A 16,600-nucleotide genomic window follows, 5' to 3' on the forward strand; every position below is an offset into this window, starting at 1 on the left:
AGAACACATTTCAAAATAGCATCTGGCTTTATTTTAAAATAAGTATTTAGACTCAAATATCTTAATTTATCTATATTTATATAGAAAATAAAAATATGTGCCTTCCGTTCAAATGCAATCCCATGTGTAATCAGCATTTCACTTTTTACCTTTTTTTAAACCTGCAATGAGCTGTGCTAAGATGTAAAATAATTGATGCTGGTCTTCTGAAATACTGTAAAGCTGAGTTTTGGTGGGTTGTTTTTTATAATTGTTTTTGTTTGGTTTTTTAAAGTATCATAGCTTTGCCCAAATAATCAGTGGAATAACATTGGCATGAGGCTGGAGGTCTGGATGAAAATTCTGCCTGTATGCACTGCTCCTTGGCCCCCAATGTAACAGTTACTTTCAGGATTGCTCCAGTGACAATATTTTAATACAACTTTCCTGGCGATTCCTGCTGACATTTCTGGGTTTAGTATGAATAAAGTACTAGAGCTGTAACCAGAGTTAACAATTCTGTACTACAATATTTCAGTTAAATTGCAGGTTATTAAATAAAGCAAGCCAATTTCTGATCTTACTTAATGTACATTTCCAGTAATTCAGGATCTGATGTCAACAAAAAAAATGTTTCAGATAGTGCAAAGAAGTGAAGTAATCAGATTATCTTTCAGGAAATGTATAGTGTTTATTTCAAAGTATTTTAACATGATACAGAGCTAGTAGAAGGATTTTCAGTTTACAGGGTAGTAGTTCGAGTCAGATGGACATAGTGTCTTTTTCTAGTATGGTCTTTGGTTCTTGGCTGTGATGGACTGGAGGTATTTCTCCCTTCTTGCTGGCTGTGCAGTTCTCCTTCAGTTCTCTGCCCTGTCTCAGTCTCCTTGAGAGGTGTAGCCCACCTTCTCTGAACTCACCATTTTTGAGTTCATCTGAGTGTGTCTGGGCATGCATTTGTTATAGAAGTGATCTCTCAGTAAGAACACACAGGACAAGCAGAGCTTAGGGGTTATTATGGGGAAGCCCAAGAGTTGGTTTTGTTGTGCTCTGCAAGTAAGTCTTTTGCTTCTCTTTACATCAGCTTTTAACACCGTTCATTTGGCAGATCACACCTATTTCTGCACTGCCAAAGGTGTGTAGTTGGTTTTCTGGGCATTGCCAGTCATGCAGCTGACGTTCCAGACCATAGCTGGGCCAACTCTTACGTGCTGGAGCCTCGCGTTAGCAGTTAGGTGTAGTTGTTAGTGACTGCCATACTGAAGCCATGCTAGACCAAGGAGATAAGGAAATGGTGCAGGATTCACACATCTCATGCATGCTTTCTCTGACAGATGAAATTTAGGTAATCCACATTATGAATCTAATTACAAGCAATCTGGGCAACAGAAATATCTGTGCACAATTTATGCATATCTCTAGAGCTTTAAAGAGTGAGTCCTTAAATGCATATGGAACTTTAAGGATACGAGTATCCCCTTTGTGGACTGTGAACTCATTCATACCAAATGGTCCTATTTTCCTGATAATAATGTATGCAAAAGAGGGTTGTATTTAGCAACAGCAATATATCTGAGTTGACTGAGCTTGACTTTCCACATTTTGGGTCCCTTTGAGGACTCTGGCATTAATGCTGCTGCTATCCCTGAATTGGTCATGTTTATGCAAACTCCATGGAGTGCTGTAGGTTTGTAATACCACTTAGAGGCATTTAATGGAGGCTTGTGATTCACTGGGAAAAAAAACCAATATCATTTGCCAAAAAAAACCCAACCCAACCAACCCAGAGGGGAAGCAATTTTGCGTTCTTTATCCTGGATTATAATGACATAAGCCTCTAGAGAAATTCCAATAGCTCTAACTAGGGGTTGAATAGAGAGCAGTCAAGAGCAATGAAAAGGGAAAGCCTTGCTTTTTGCTGCTGTTGATGAGTTTCTGATCAGACAAAGCAACGCACACAGAGAATCACTGAACAGACTGATGGAGCTGACCCATTAAATGAAATTTCTCCTGTATTGCAACTAGATGATCTCAAAAAGCTGTGTCAAGTGTCCCTGTACATCTACAGTGGGTAACCGAGTGTTTTCACATGATGAACAATGATGAGCTTTCAGCAAATAGTATGATTTGTGACTAAAGGTAAAGCTAAAGGCAGGTAACGTGCAGCAGTGTTCCTGTATTGTCCAAATGAATTGATGTGGACTGACAAGATCTATACTAGGTTTGACTTCAAAATAATACTTTAGCTGGGTTCTTCCTGGGGACATCGGTCCAGCTATCTGAGTCTGGTTGTAAGATCAGAACCTGACCATCATTTTGCACACGCCATTGCATTGTGAAAGTTTATACTTCCAGATTAGTTTATACTTGTATGAGTTACGCATCAAGAAAAATTAGAAGATTACCTTTAAAAGGCTCAGTGAACAAAAAAATAAACTAATTGAAAAAGATTTTCCTTAACGTTTTTCCTCTAAATACTATCTGGCTATTAGTGAAAAATACGATTTTTCTCAATTCTTTGTTCTAAACCATTTGTTTTTCTTTTTTTCCTGAGAAGTGAAATTTATTGAGTTTACTGAAAAGGTGGACCATTCTCAGTTCTTCCTCTTTTTAAGCCATATGTTTTACAGCAGTGTAACACAGTATGCCTTGCCAGCAGTTTGCATAAAATATGTTGTTCATCCTAAATGAAATTAAGATAGGACAAATATATTTGGAGAGCTAGGTCTCCCTTGCCACATCCTGTTGTCTTTCTACAATAGAATTTGGGACTTCTGTCTGCTTCGAAGTGCTGTCCTCAGCTTCAGCACAAATTGGTTTACAGTGAAGAATTCACTGATAGGAGAACATCTATGTATCGAAGTATGTAGGTATGATCAAAGTGAAAGATGTAGCAGGATGTTTCTTTTCACATTTCGGTCCAGAGGAGCACAGCCGATTACTACCTGCCTTAAAAAGATGGCAACATGGCACCTTAATGAGATCCTTGCAGACGTGTGTGAGTCTAAGAGACTTTAGTTTGGGAGCAGTCTCTTGTCCAGTTCATAACTGGTCATGCAAACATCCATGATCCACTTCGTGACAAAATGAGTGCCAAACTAATGAGAGTAGTTACATACAACCCTCAAAAGCATGACTCGCCAGAAAAGGTTGCTGTCTGTCTCTCTGGGATTTGCAGTGTATTGCGAATGGGTTGAATTTAAGTCATGCATGAACAGATCAACTCTGGAGCCAATATGCAGTAGTTTGAATACTTCCAGGAAGCACTGGATTCAGCATACGTGTGCTGATGACTTCATCTTCTCAACTATGGTAAAGACATGTTCAGAAGTACAGACCAAATGTGCGCAATCCTGGAATTTTCCCCATGAGAGTACATGGGTGGAGCCCCAAGCCGATTAGGTTTTGAGAATACACTGTGGTGTATTCCAGAAAAGACCGACAGTAACTGTTTAGTCAACAGTCGGTGAGAGAAGATCGCTGATAAGAGACAGGTGACTGCGGTGTGAGAACAGCTGCCATTCCTCAAATAAAGCAAGACTTCGTTAGAGAGAATTCCTGTACGTGGACCCTGGCTAGGGAGTTCATAATGCAGATAAGGCATGGTGAGGAGCGCTGGTACAGCAGCAAGTGTCTCGAGACGGTGATAAACTGCTAGTCTAGCAAGAGAAGTCCAATCTCATGCTTTGATTAAGAATATTTTCAAAATCAGACTGCCGTTTCATTGGATTTTACTTCAGTCTCATGATGTTTAGTTTCCATCTTAAATTCCCTGTGTTTCTGTAATTATGAAAGAATTACTCTCTGGAAGCTATCAGCTTTGACTGCTGCATGGAAGAACTTGAGAATGTCAGTTATAAAGGTTCAAATATTAAAATATGAATGAAAGGAATCTTTATGTGGTTTATGAAATTGTTGTCGGTTCATGACTTGAATAGTTTGAAGCGATGAATGATACTGCACGATTTTTATTCTGGTTTGGTGTATTTAAAATCATAAATATTTATTACAAATTTCTATTCCCATTTACAAAATATTTGCTTTTTGTAAGTCCCCTGTAATATTATTTTTGATTCCAATGGATATGGTTCCAGTCACTGATGTTTTCTTTTTTTTCTTTTTTTCAGTTACACCAGCAGAGTTGTTTCCAATGGACTGAAGGCACAAATTAATAATCCAGAGCTGAAAGTCAGAGGATTGGACCCACTCATCAGTAATTTAATTGGTAAACTTCAGCACTTTAATCAAGTAAGTAATTTTTAGAGATAAAAGCATTTTATCACTGGGTTTGATAGCAGAGCTAAAGCTAAAATTACTAAGTGGTACTGCTTCTCATGTTACATTTCCCAGGATTATAGGCCTGAAATAGCCATGGAGTGGGCTTGGTACTAAAGGCAACTGAAGATTCTGTTGTGCCAGCTGGTTTATGAACTCTAACGAGGCAAAATTATTTCCCTGGAAGTTGCTCCAATTCCTGGCTGTTGTTCCATAGCTGTTGATTACAGTCTACAGCCCCAGGAACATGGAGGAGGTCCTGGACCCCACAGTTCACCTGAAGCTTGTGATTAGAGTCAGGCTGTGTGAGCACCTGTAGGAGGCCTGTGATATTCTTGTGTTGGAGGAATATCTCCTTGTTTGTGCAGCTTACTGTTTTTCAGTGGTGTAGATATAAACAGATCAAAATACAAAATGGGTCTATAAGGGTATGATAACTGAACTGTATGGAATGCTGAAGTCAGGACAGAAGGTGCTCCAGGATGAATTAGCCTTGCACCTTTGAAAACATTTCTTTGACAGGCCTTGTTCTCAAGCCCCTCAGCCCAAAAGGAAAGATAACCTACCAGTGAGTTTGTCAGAGGCATGATTAACCTGTGTCTGCCTCTATCATCTATTTGGGTTCCCTCAGATGTACTTGCAGTCCTGGTACATCTGCCGCCTTTCAAAGCTGAATGCACGATTCTCTGATATTACTGCTTCAGCACACCCTTTGTGAGCTCTTAAAGTAGTGCCAGTCGAAATGAGCTGGAGCTAACAGATTTAAGAGAGATTGATTTTCATTTAAAGTAGGCATGTTTTCTTGTCAGCTTGGAAGAATGCTTACAACAGTGTGTTCGGAGTCAGATGTGTTTGCACATTAGTCTGCTTGTAATCTTTCACCATTAAAGAGTGATGGAGCATGGGGATATAAATAGTTAGTAGAAAACCGCTGTAAGATTAAAGTCCACCTTTGCGGGTGGGGTGTACAGGAAGAAAAATAATCTGCACAGGTAAAACAGGAGGAGGAATTGCTTAGTCAGGATGTGGGAGGTTATTAAGACTGTGGCTGTGACTGGGAGTCATGGTTTGATCTGTTATTTGCTCCTGCAGAAGTATAACCCTCCTTTACCTCTCATCAACCACCAGTGGTAAATCCATAATCTAACCAGTAATTAGTGTTTTCGTTAAATCTTGCTTGGCTCTAATGTTCTTCTGTTGTTCTGTAGGCTGCAGTTTAGGGATTCTTTGTATCACACTGTTTGATTTAACTTGCCATGGGGGATTACAACAACCAGTCTGATGCGGTATTTAATGTTACAGTGAAATAGATATTATGTGGTCAGATTGATGAAAAGGATAATTCATTATTTATCTGCCTTTGCATGTCATAAAGTAGAGTGTTAATTTACTTTATAAATATTAGATATATCCATCTACGTAATAGTCTTCTATAAACACTGACAATAGGAAATAGTTAGAGATAGATTAAATTAAAAGTAGCTGTATATTGGAAATTCTATTTCTTTGTCTGCTGTAGAAAAATAAAAATCCGAATGGTCTCATGATGAGCTGTGTACCAATTTTCTTAAGTTACGTATGTTTAAAAAACAGCTTCAAAGAACACTTTTTAGTCAGAAGAATGAAATCCAATTCCTAGCTCTTTCTGTAAGTTGGAAGTGTTGCTTTCTGTTACTTCTAATTCTCTTTTAGGAGAATATCACCCTTAAGTAAGTGTAACTGCCATCAGATTGAGGTGCTTAGCAATAATGGATTCCAAGGGTGAAGGATTAAACAGAATACTGATTATTGCCCTAAGATGGTTCATTCTTAAGTACTTGGAATAATATAAATTCCTTTGATCATAATTTTAGTAAGATTTCTTCAGAGATCAAAGTATCAAAGAAGTTGCTAAATATCTAAGGCTTTCACATACAACATCAAACGTGTAGCTGTTTTCTGCTTCTTGAATTTTCATTTCGGTGGTGGTGATAATATACAAATAAAAACTGACACTGAAAAGCTGGTTAAATCGGGAGTTTAAAGTGTCATCAATAGTGTGTGTAGACTGTATAGAGGAAGAATTATACAGAATCCCATTACTCATTTTACAGGCAAATTCATTTTTTTCATTAAATTATTCTTTTTTTTTTTTTTTTTGGAGGCAATATGTAAGGTGGAATTTAAACAGTAATAAAATAAGGTGTTATCTTTGTACCTTCTTAAGTATTTGACATTTGCAACACCGTTTTAAGCAGTAGTTGCATATTGCATATACAGAAGGAATCCCAGAGAGGCAGGAAGCCTGCAGAGCAGAGAACAAAGCAATGCACGGAATGTGCATCATAGGTGATTTGATGTGTCTAGGCCTCAGTAATCTTCTACCATTTAAGTAATATTGCTAAACTACCCAGAAGAAAGCATATTCTTGGATAAGAGAAAGATGTGCTGAGATTTTTAAAAGAAATAACATTTCTGTCTTAACAAAACAAGCTCCAGCCATGCTGTATCTATCCCTCAGAGCGCCTGGACCTGTTGGCTTTCTCTCTCTCTCTCATTCTGTTTTGCAAAGGTGCGTGTTTTTGAAAATCAGAATAATCTGCTGCTAGATCAATTTGCTGAAGTTGTGGAGCGCTGTCAACTACAGCTACATTCAAATCAACAGGATTCATTTTTTTTAAAAGATGTGCCTTAGCTCAGCAATTCTTAACAATTTCTGGAGCAAATCTAATCGCTGCTGTCTTCAATAGATCCTCTTCCACCTCTGTCTTCCACTGCTGGACCCCAGCTCTTCCTCATCACTCTGCACCTACTGCTGCAGCCTCCTTGCCCCGTGCTGGCAGTCCTGGGCTGCGGACGCAGCAGCGCGGTGCAGCAGGGTCAGCAGGGCCTGAGATAATGTGGGCCTGCAGTGACTGGGGTAGCAATGCAGCACAAGGCTGTGAGCAAGAGTGGCTTGTCACCGGCCATGCAGAAGCAGCAAACTATTAGTTGATTTAAATACAACTGACAGTCTTTGGTGTACAGCAGCCGTTTCTTTCTTAGCTCCTTATTATGACTTATCCACAAATGTAAAGAGATTAATAACTTCATTGATCCTAAATCCTATGCACATGAACGAAACTCTTGTCAATATATTATTGTTCTAGTTAGTGCATCCCAACTCCAGCACGTTACAGATAATCTGTATGCAAGTCGTCTTCCATGTCTGCCTGTCATTTAGGCTGAAATGCCAGTTCGTTGGAGATTATAGCAGTTTCTTGTTTTTTTCATCTGGGACTTAAATCCTCACCACATAGTTGTTGTTTTTTAAAAAAATGATTATGCAAATAGGCTATTTCATAACCACTTTGCAAAGCCAAAAGTAAAGTGACATTTAGAGAATATTATTCAACGCTTACTGTTATTTGCATCCCTGGCAGATAAGGTATTTGAAGGGTTTCTTGTAGCTGCTGATTCACATATCAATAGAATTACTGAGTTACAATTTACAGTAACTTTTACTTTTAGTAATGTAAAAACAGTCAGGTCCCAGGTTGATTTTGAAGAACTAGCAGTTAGAAATAACATTTTTTCCTCTCCTTTTTTTTGTGAATAGAGCAGATGTGAACTGCAACTGATAATAAACATAAAATCCCCCATTGCGTCTTTTTTGACTACTACTTCTTGCCACACAATTGCACTTAAATACGTTTTAATGTTTTTCTTCAGCATAATGCTTTTCACAGTTCAAACACAAGCAGTTCTGAGGCCAAGGTTAAAAATCCTAAAGGATCAATCACATTGAAAAGCAATGAGAATGTTAGGGAAAAGTGAAAAAACTTTGACTATAACTTTGCTAGCAGGGTTGCATGGGCATTCTCAAAGGATTATAATATAATAAGTATTATACAAGTTTAACTTATTTGTCTTTTGTCAGCCTAAATCTAATCTTGACAGATTTTGAGAATCAGTGTGTTTTGCTGTTGTCAGTCAGAGATGAAAGCTTAGGGCATGGCTGTAATTCAAGAAGACAGTGCAATATCCTAGCGCTTAAAATGAGAGCAATGCCAAAGCAAATCTTGCTGAATCTGGACCCACATATTCTTTTTTTTTCCCCACCAAAGTCTCATGGATCCGCCAGCCGAACTAAGAAATGCATGTAACTTGAATTCCTTTTAGATTTGTACACAAAGGAAGCCGTCATAGCAAAGTTCGAAGCAACAGCGCTGAGATTTTTCTTATCAATAATGTGAGCTAGCCATAATTTAATCTCGAATGTGAATTTAATTGGGTTAGACAATAGAGAATAATACGATAAATCATTTAACTACTACTTAATTTAAAAGTGTATATATTTTTTAAACATCTATAAAATTTATTACATTATAGACTTTTTATATTAGATTTAAGTGGAGACAAGTTGGTTTGATTTTCATCCAAACTTGTAGCTGACTTGGACTAAGACTCAAAATATTCTGTTCTATATTTCATCCAATGAAAATATAGAAAGAGAGGTAGTTGTCTTAGAAAGACTGTTGCTATATTACTTCTAGTACTTGGGATTTAAACAGCCCCAACAGGCTTAGAAGTATTATTGCTGGCCCCCCACATACCTCCCAAAACCTGTAGAGACTTGTGGCTCTTACAAAACGGAGCACCTTTCCCGGAACTGCCATATGTCTGGATTTCCAAAACAGGTCCTCTTTTTTTCTGTCCAAAGCATTTGGAGACTTGGGACATTTCTTCAGGATTTCAGGCGCTCCATATCCCTTTTGGAAGTATGAAGCAAGACATCTGGAAATCCCAGAGATAGTCATTCTTTCTTCAGTGGCTAACCAAGCAGACCATCTGTAATTTGAGGCACTGAATTTAATGCAGATGCACAGATTAATAGAAGACGACACAGTGAAGGGATTGGGCCCCGGTTCTAGTTGTGTAGTGTGTACAGTGTACTGACAATCTGCGCACACGTAGTATGCTTTCAAGGCTTTCAGGATTCATTGCCTGCAGACTCTATTTTACAGGTACTTCTATGATGGTAATCCCATACAGAAATATAGGAGGTGAAAGGCTGTGTTCTCTGCACCGTGATACTGCCAGGGCTCACCATCATAGCCTGTTGAGGATGCCACCCAACTCGCCCCGAGACTGATTTTATCTTTTGCAAGTAATGTAGGATCCATGTCACCAATCAACTGGTGAAAGTGATCCATAACACAACAGAGACTGTTGATTCTTCAGTGCACGTTTTGAATGGTCTGGGTCATAGAAGTCTTAAAGATTAATCTTGCCTCAGCTTGTCTGCAGTTCAGATACAAGAGAGATTTTCGTTGAAGCAAACACTGCTATGATTGTGTTGGTCCTTTTTGAATTCACATCACTATAAAGGCAATAACAGCCCTCATCACCTTCATCTCCAAATGTAAACAGCAGTGATAATTGAATTAATGCAATAGTTACTGGCTGATAAATAAATAGCAGCAAGAAATGCATATACTTCAGGAAAATAAAGATAGAATTAATGAAACCTGAAACAATTATATTTAAAGTGAGTCTTTACTATGAGGGTGGTGAGGCACTGGAACAGGTTGCCCAGAGAAGCTGTGGCTGCCCCATCCCTGGAAGTGTTCAAGGCCAGGTTGGATGGGGCTTTGAGCAGCCTGGTCTAGTGGAAGGTGTCCCGGCCCATGGCAGGGGGGTTGGAACCAGATGATCTTTAAGGTCCCTTCCAATCCAAACCATTTTGTGAAAGCCTTATAATGCCAGGAAAGAGCAAATGGACTGTTTGTTTATTTTTTTTATTTCCTGCTCTGCTGTATAAAAATTGTTCACCCCCATCTTCAAATAAACTATAATCTCAGATTACTTCATCAGTTATACAGAGCTTGTTTCTCATCGTATTTTTTTGAAAACGTTTGTTCTTATTAGATTCATGGTCTGTTTTTATTCTCCCCTGCTAAGAATCAGACATCTCTTTGCTTCCAGATACAGATGCTGAATGCTCAGCTCTGAGATAAGTTATGATCTTTTTCATAATCCATATGCAATGAAACAACTCATCCCAGTGCTTGAAACAATCCAGCTTACCAAAGAGTGAGCATAATCTTTCTCTGTGTGGTCTTCTCTATGATTTTCTGTTTCTTAGGGGAAAAAAAAAAAATGTATGTAATGTAGACTGTATAAAAATATTGAAGACATCAGATTTCATCATATCTGTGATTAAAGCAAGGAAAGATAAATAAATGCTGCCAGCCTGGGAAAAACAAACAAAAATCTAGTAGCAATTTAGCTCTCCTTTGTTTCTTTAAAGAACCTGACAGATTTCTGTCATATATGGTTCTTAGCAAGTTATCTTTGGGTCTGAAGCTTTTTGCTTTTGTAACATATTTTCACATTGACTTGTCAATCAAAATTGAGAAAATGCATCCACTGTCTATTGGGGGACTCTTCTGTTACTGAGGAAAATCAAAATCAACAAAGAGTCCTCTTTGCAAAGCAGTGTATCACACAGTAGTGCATCAAGATAGGGTAGTGTATAGCAGACTACATGCTAATGGGGATGCTTCGCTAGGAAATGTTTCTTGCAATAAAAGCTGTAGTTCTCAGGCAGTTAAACAGGATGTAGTTGCTGATCGCTTAGGAGCATTTATCTGTCAGGGCTTCCATTAGAAGGAGTAAAATTCACAAGAAATATATTCTGTGAATATATTCAGTGGGCTGGGACATCTGAAGTCTGTCAAAATCCTGTTCTGGTCTTAGGTTTCTGCAAACTGCTATTGCTTTGAGACCTGTAATTTGTGCCCCTTCCTCATTTCTGACTTAGGCATCCCAGGTGAGGCTGCTGGGGGAGCATCCACGGGGAGGGGGCGTGCGGGGGAAGGAGCAGGGACAGGCTTAGGGCCGCAGACGGCTCAGCTGGGCTCCTACTGGAAAACACAGAGATGTGGCCATGAAGGAAGGAAAAATCACTCAGACTCCCTTTGTCTGCATACCTTGAGGGGCAGATAGAAAAGCAGACCAGCAGATAATAATGCAGTTGTCAGGCTATTCATCTGGAGATGTGGGATCTCTTTGTTCAAGGCCTGGCAGCCCTGGTCACTGGGCTATGTGCAGTGGTTTTCTTCTTTCATACACCCTTCTGTTTTAAAAAGAAAAGGAGTTTGGAAGCTCTAACCTTGGTTCTGCTGTGGCATTAAAACTCCTGTCAAAACCAGAAGTTTGTCCATGAATCACAACAGGAGAGCTATTTCTAGTCTAGTTCCACTGAAAAATCGTCACTGGAGCATTGTTTTATGGAGAGCATATGTTAACATTCTAATTTATTGCTAATTGAGGTATATGTCATCCCTGGCTGAAATCAGTGTACTTTTGCTGGCCTGAGGTCTGCAGGTTGTTTGTTTGGTTTTGTGAAATATATTGACTTGAGATATAATTAAATAATTTTAATTAGAATTGAGAAATGGCTTTTTAGTATTAAAAACAGCATCAAGATTTAAATAGAAACAGAAATCATGTGAAATACTGGCTCAACTAAACCAAAATGTAGCATTTTAAAATAAGACAAATCTGAATCTCAACGTAAATCCAGCATATCTTATTATATGCTAGCAAATATATAATGCTAAAATGCCCGTTTATTATTCATGTGTTGTGTCTCAGAGTATGCTGTGCTATTTGTCTTGTAAGCATTTTCAGAAATTATTTGCCCAGATGGGCCATTGTATGTGTTTTGTTTTGTTCATTGTGGGAAATTAGTCTTAATAAATCAAAATCACATATTGAGTCACAGTAGTGACTTGAGCCAAGTGGGGGAGAGGGAGGGGAGAGCTACTGTTTCAATCTAGAACTAAGCCAAAACATTTCACATATAGAAAAACATAGTTTGAAAGGAAGAGTCTTATTTAAAAAAAAAAAACAACAAACAAAACAAAAACAAAAAAAACCCCAACAACAACAACAAATCCACCAGAATCTGTCTTTTGGCTTGAGTGCCCAGTTCTAGTTGCAGCTGATTAGCAAAACTGATACTCATTTTCACAGATGAGCTGAAAAGTGTTTTGGATTCTCTGGTGTAATGGCTGCAAGTGAGGAGAGGGTCAAGTCTTAGAGGGATCTCCTTTGGCCTGACCAGTGGAAGGTGGTATGGGAGCACGAGGCCAGGCACGGGAATAGGAGGGCTGGTGTGGGCACCCAAGGCCAGGCAGGAAAGCAAGGCAGGGGCGGGAGCAGGAGACGTCTAGGGGCATCTAGGAAGAGCTGGTCAGGCCTGGGGTTTGGGATTGCTGCCCAGGGGGTCGAGCCAGCAAAAGGGAAACTTTTACGCCGTTAATGGAAATACTGTGGTTTCTTGTCACCCCAAGAGAAATGCATCACTCTAATAACTGTTGTCTTTGTGGTATAAGGCACTAACTAAAATGTGTACTGTTGTTACTGTTCAACAACTGTTAACAGTTGTTATTGCTTTTGACCAGACATGCCCCTTTGTGGGTGTTGGCAGAGGGGAGGAAGCACGGATCTGACTGCTACGTTAGCCTATTTGTTTTGATGTTAATTGATTTTTTAAAGATAGAAAGTCAGCAATTATCACTGAATTAATTAAGGTTGTCATACTGAAATTATAAATTCTCTTTTATGTAAATACTTATTTTGTTCTGTTAGCCTATCATCTTTTTCTGATCACTCTAATAATTGTAAGTCACAGTGCTTTAAGTTATTATCACTAGAAGTGTTGTTATGGTATTTACTTTTGATCTCATTCCTGAGTTATAATAACGTGCTTATTTTTGGAGGTGGTGAGCTTAGCATAATAAGAAAGAAAAACAGAGATTTATGGGTGGATCATTGTTTTCTTTAGGGTAGAGGAAAGGTCTTCAAACAATTGATTGATCATTGGCCAAAAGCAAGAACTGGGTCATTTTTCTCTTTCTGTCTCACTACTAAAGGGAGGAGACAGGTAGAAAAAGCAGTGTAAGAGAACAAAACTAAAGATTACCTAAAGCCCAAACTTAGCCTATAAAGCTCAAGTGGATCTGTACTGCTGGTGATGACAAGTGGATTAATGCTATTAAAGTATACTGCCACTTCCCAGTTAAAGCAAAGAACTTGTTTCCAGCAATAATGTGGGTTGCATTGTAGCACAAGCTGATGAATCAGACCTGGACTGGAGAAGCCCCAGATCAGGTGTCCCTCTGAGAGGTTTCTCATACTAGGTGCCTGATATGGCTGCCCACACGTGGCTGCCGGTACCACTCCCAGATGCTTCCTACGCAAGCCAGGAGCATGGGAGCCAAGTCATCGATAGCACCTGCAGCCCTTTTATTTCGGCTTCTTAAACAGTTCCTCCGTGGCAGCTTAATGTGAGATGTTTCATACTTGTCTGCCCAGGCAAGCAGCCTTTTAATATGTTTCCTCACTGTATCTGCAATGTGTAGAGAGGCTAAAACATCTGATTCCATTTGGTGCCGTTTGTATTCATGTGATCAGTCACATACTTCTTGGAGGAGAAAATAAAGAAGAGGTAATGATAGGTGTGAGGTGAGGTTAGGCAAACTTCCTGGTGTCACTGCCTAGTCTCTAAAGGAGCAAACAGGGCCACGAGCGAGCATCAGAGGAATACTTGATCCGCACTCCTCTTCTAGCAGTGTTCGTTCCCTTACACTTTCAAATTTAGAAAGCAAGCCTGAATACTGGAGAAACATCGTTTCGGGAATAGCCTTTCTCTTCTATTTAGGGAGACATTCACAAGTAATTACTAAAATAGGAAAGACTAAAGGAAACAATCCTCTTGTTTGAGGCAGAACCGCTACTGTGAAATAGCATTATTTGTCAATTTAAAGAAACTCAGTCTTACAATAGACCTGTTTTACTTCTGACCCTGTCTTATACTTCTTTGGTGTTGTACATAATACTTATAAAGGTTCCAGTATATTACTTCTCACACCCACCTGATCACACACACATCCTAGAGCCATGCTGAGAGTAGTTCACCAAATCCAGAAGAGATCCGAGGATATCAGACTCCCATTTTCCTCATGTCATCATGAGCTCTTCTGCCAAGTTGGAATCAAAAAAGCAAGACGTATGTAGGTGCATCAACCTAACTAGTAAAATCACACAAGTGCCAGTTTGGCATGATCATTGTTGCTGCCACTCTTTTATCAAAAGCATGATGCAGTTCTTGAATGGCCACAAACCTCCTTGATCTTGCTTTCAGTGTGTTTCCCAAAACATCGAGCATCTCAGCGTTCTGGGTGCCGAGCATGACGGCTGGCCAGGCTGTACTAGCGCGGAGCAGAAGGAGCCTTTCTGCTCTCTGCCCCATGAGCAGGCCTAGGAGGCTTCTTCCATCCTGACACTGAGACATCTCTCCCTTCTTCCAGCTTTCAAGTATAGCTATTCCCACTTCTCCAGGGACACACTTCTCCATTAATAGCATTACATCTGTGTGGCTGACATCCTGTCTTCTCCATTACAAAAGCTTGATACTGTACATTTGTGTCTCTTGTCAGAATTCCCAGGATAAACTTCCCATCAGAGCCAAAAGGCTGAGTCGTACGTGCCTGTTTGCTAATACTGACTACAAGAGAACTGTCTGGTAGGGAGAGAAATCACTTATTTGTAACTGTTTGTTTCTTAATTTTTATCTTCTTGCTTTTATGTCGAGACTTGGAAATTTGCAAAGAACGTAAGTTCAGCTAATACCAAAAAGTTCAGTGGGAATTTTACAAACCCTACTGCAGTCTAATTTTCACCATCTGTTACTTTTATGAGCATTGGCTAGTCTTTAACTTTCTTACTTTTTTACTGGCCTTTCTTACCCGTATTGAAATGTTTTGTTTCTGAAAATCAGCCTAGTTTAAGTCCATTTTAAAATAATTAAGTTAGATGTGTTTTTTAAAGGCACTATAAAAGCTCTTCAGCTGATTTCATTGTACTCCAGACAGTCTATGCAGTTTGCCCCTAACTCAGTTCAGTCCTGTGCAGGTATGAGGCCAGCATGTAGGCTTAAGAGGAAAACATAGCAAGGAATGGAAAGTAATTTCTTCGGTCATAGGAGACTACGGCATAGTTTCCTATAAACATTGTTCTATCTGGGTTATTAGGGATGGTAAAAATCAGACAGTTATATCAATAACAGGTTAAATGCACCAGCACTCAGTATGGAACCAAACTCCACACCAACGCCATAGAAGATGGTCTGTGTGTCAGGGAACCACACAGGGACTTCATCTTTAAGGAAGGTTAAAACTCACTTTAAGACAGAGATGTGGTGGTGTTCTGTCACTTCATCTCTGTATTCTGTTCCAAACGGGAGCAGAAGTTGCTTATGGATATGGAGCCCCTGAGAGGAAGTAGCCGTGGCCCAGGCCTCAGCTTTGGTCGGTGCTTGGAGCAGGCAGCTGCAGTGCCTTGCAGGTGAGGGCTTAGCGCTTGTGGGAGGTCTCTTTAAATGGCTCTAGGAGGACTGTTTCTCACAGCTGCAAGACACCAGGATCACCTGAGATCTGGGCTTCCTAGGAAGCTGGAGACCCTGCCACTCACAAAGGAAAAGTGTGGCTTCCTGAAGTAGCAGGTTTTCTGTCCCTGCCGAGCTCGAGGAGCTCAGAAGCCCTGTCTGCCCAAGTGGTGGGTGGTCTTCTTACAAAGTGACTGTTCAGGAACCCCAGCTGCAACACGGACTGGACAGTAGTCTGGCATCAGCTCGGCACAGACTGAGACCCAAGGTTTTCTGTTAGTGTTCAGTTGCCGTCTGGAGAGTTGGTGTATTTGTCTGAGAGAAAATATTAACCAGACTCTCCCCACCCTGGCTTTCCAGGTTGATACCTTGAGACGTGACATTGTATCACTACGATACTCAATGGCTTCCCTCACCCAGGAGGTGAAAACACTGGTAGGAATAATGATAGGGAAACACTGTGCATCTGTGTTTTAAATGCAAACTCGGCCACAGTTGAGTTGAGTGACCTTCCTCAGCCTTTAAAAGTCTAAGTCCAAGCCAACATTGTATGCACTGGCTTACATGGTGCTTAAATGACAAAATGCAGAGAGCCCCACAGAGCATTTATGTTAAGGGCTGTCATGAGTAGTAGTCGGTGGGAATTAAGGATTTTTTTCATAATGCATTAGCATTAAGACTATTTTTAGAGGCATATGTTTTAGTTCTGATTCTTCTATCATCATCTACCAGCATTTACCGAAGTATAAAAGTTACCAGAGAGTAATAGACAATTTGAGGTTGGAAGGGACAATCTGGAGATAATCCAGCTCGACCTTCTGTTGAAATCAGGGCCTTAGATTAGGTTCTCCAGGGCTCTGTAAAACCAACTCTTGCGTAATTCCAGTGAGGGAGATTCTTTCTCTTCTCTGGTGCCCTTCTGCTTTGTGT

At 39.8% G+C, this 16,600-nt stretch overlaps 1 protein-coding gene across 3 annotated transcripts in view; it reads left to right on the forward strand.

Annotated features, from left to right (window-relative positions):
* LOC104023679 (glypican-5) overlaps positions 1–16,600 on the forward strand; it is a 388,175-nt gene that overhangs the window by 230,237 nt on the left and 141,338 nt on the right. For all 3 annotated transcript variants that reach the window (XM_087739176.1, XM_087739174.1, XM_087739175.1), the window contains one exon: positions 4,107–4,227. In XM_087739176.1, coding sequence (XP_087595302.1) covers positions 4,107–4,227 — 121 coding nt within the window. The remainder of the gene's footprint in view (positions 1–4,106; positions 4,228–16,600) is intronic.

This window comes from Nipponia nippon, unplaced genomic scaffold (genome assembly GCF_047370975.1).
Source record: "Nipponia nippon isolate SJK-2023a ecotype South Korea unplaced genomic scaffold, ASM4737097v1 scaffold_7, whole genome shotgun sequence".
Taxonomy (NCBI): domain Eukaryota; kingdom Metazoa; phylum Chordata; class Aves; order Pelecaniformes; family Threskiornithidae; genus Nipponia; species Nipponia nippon.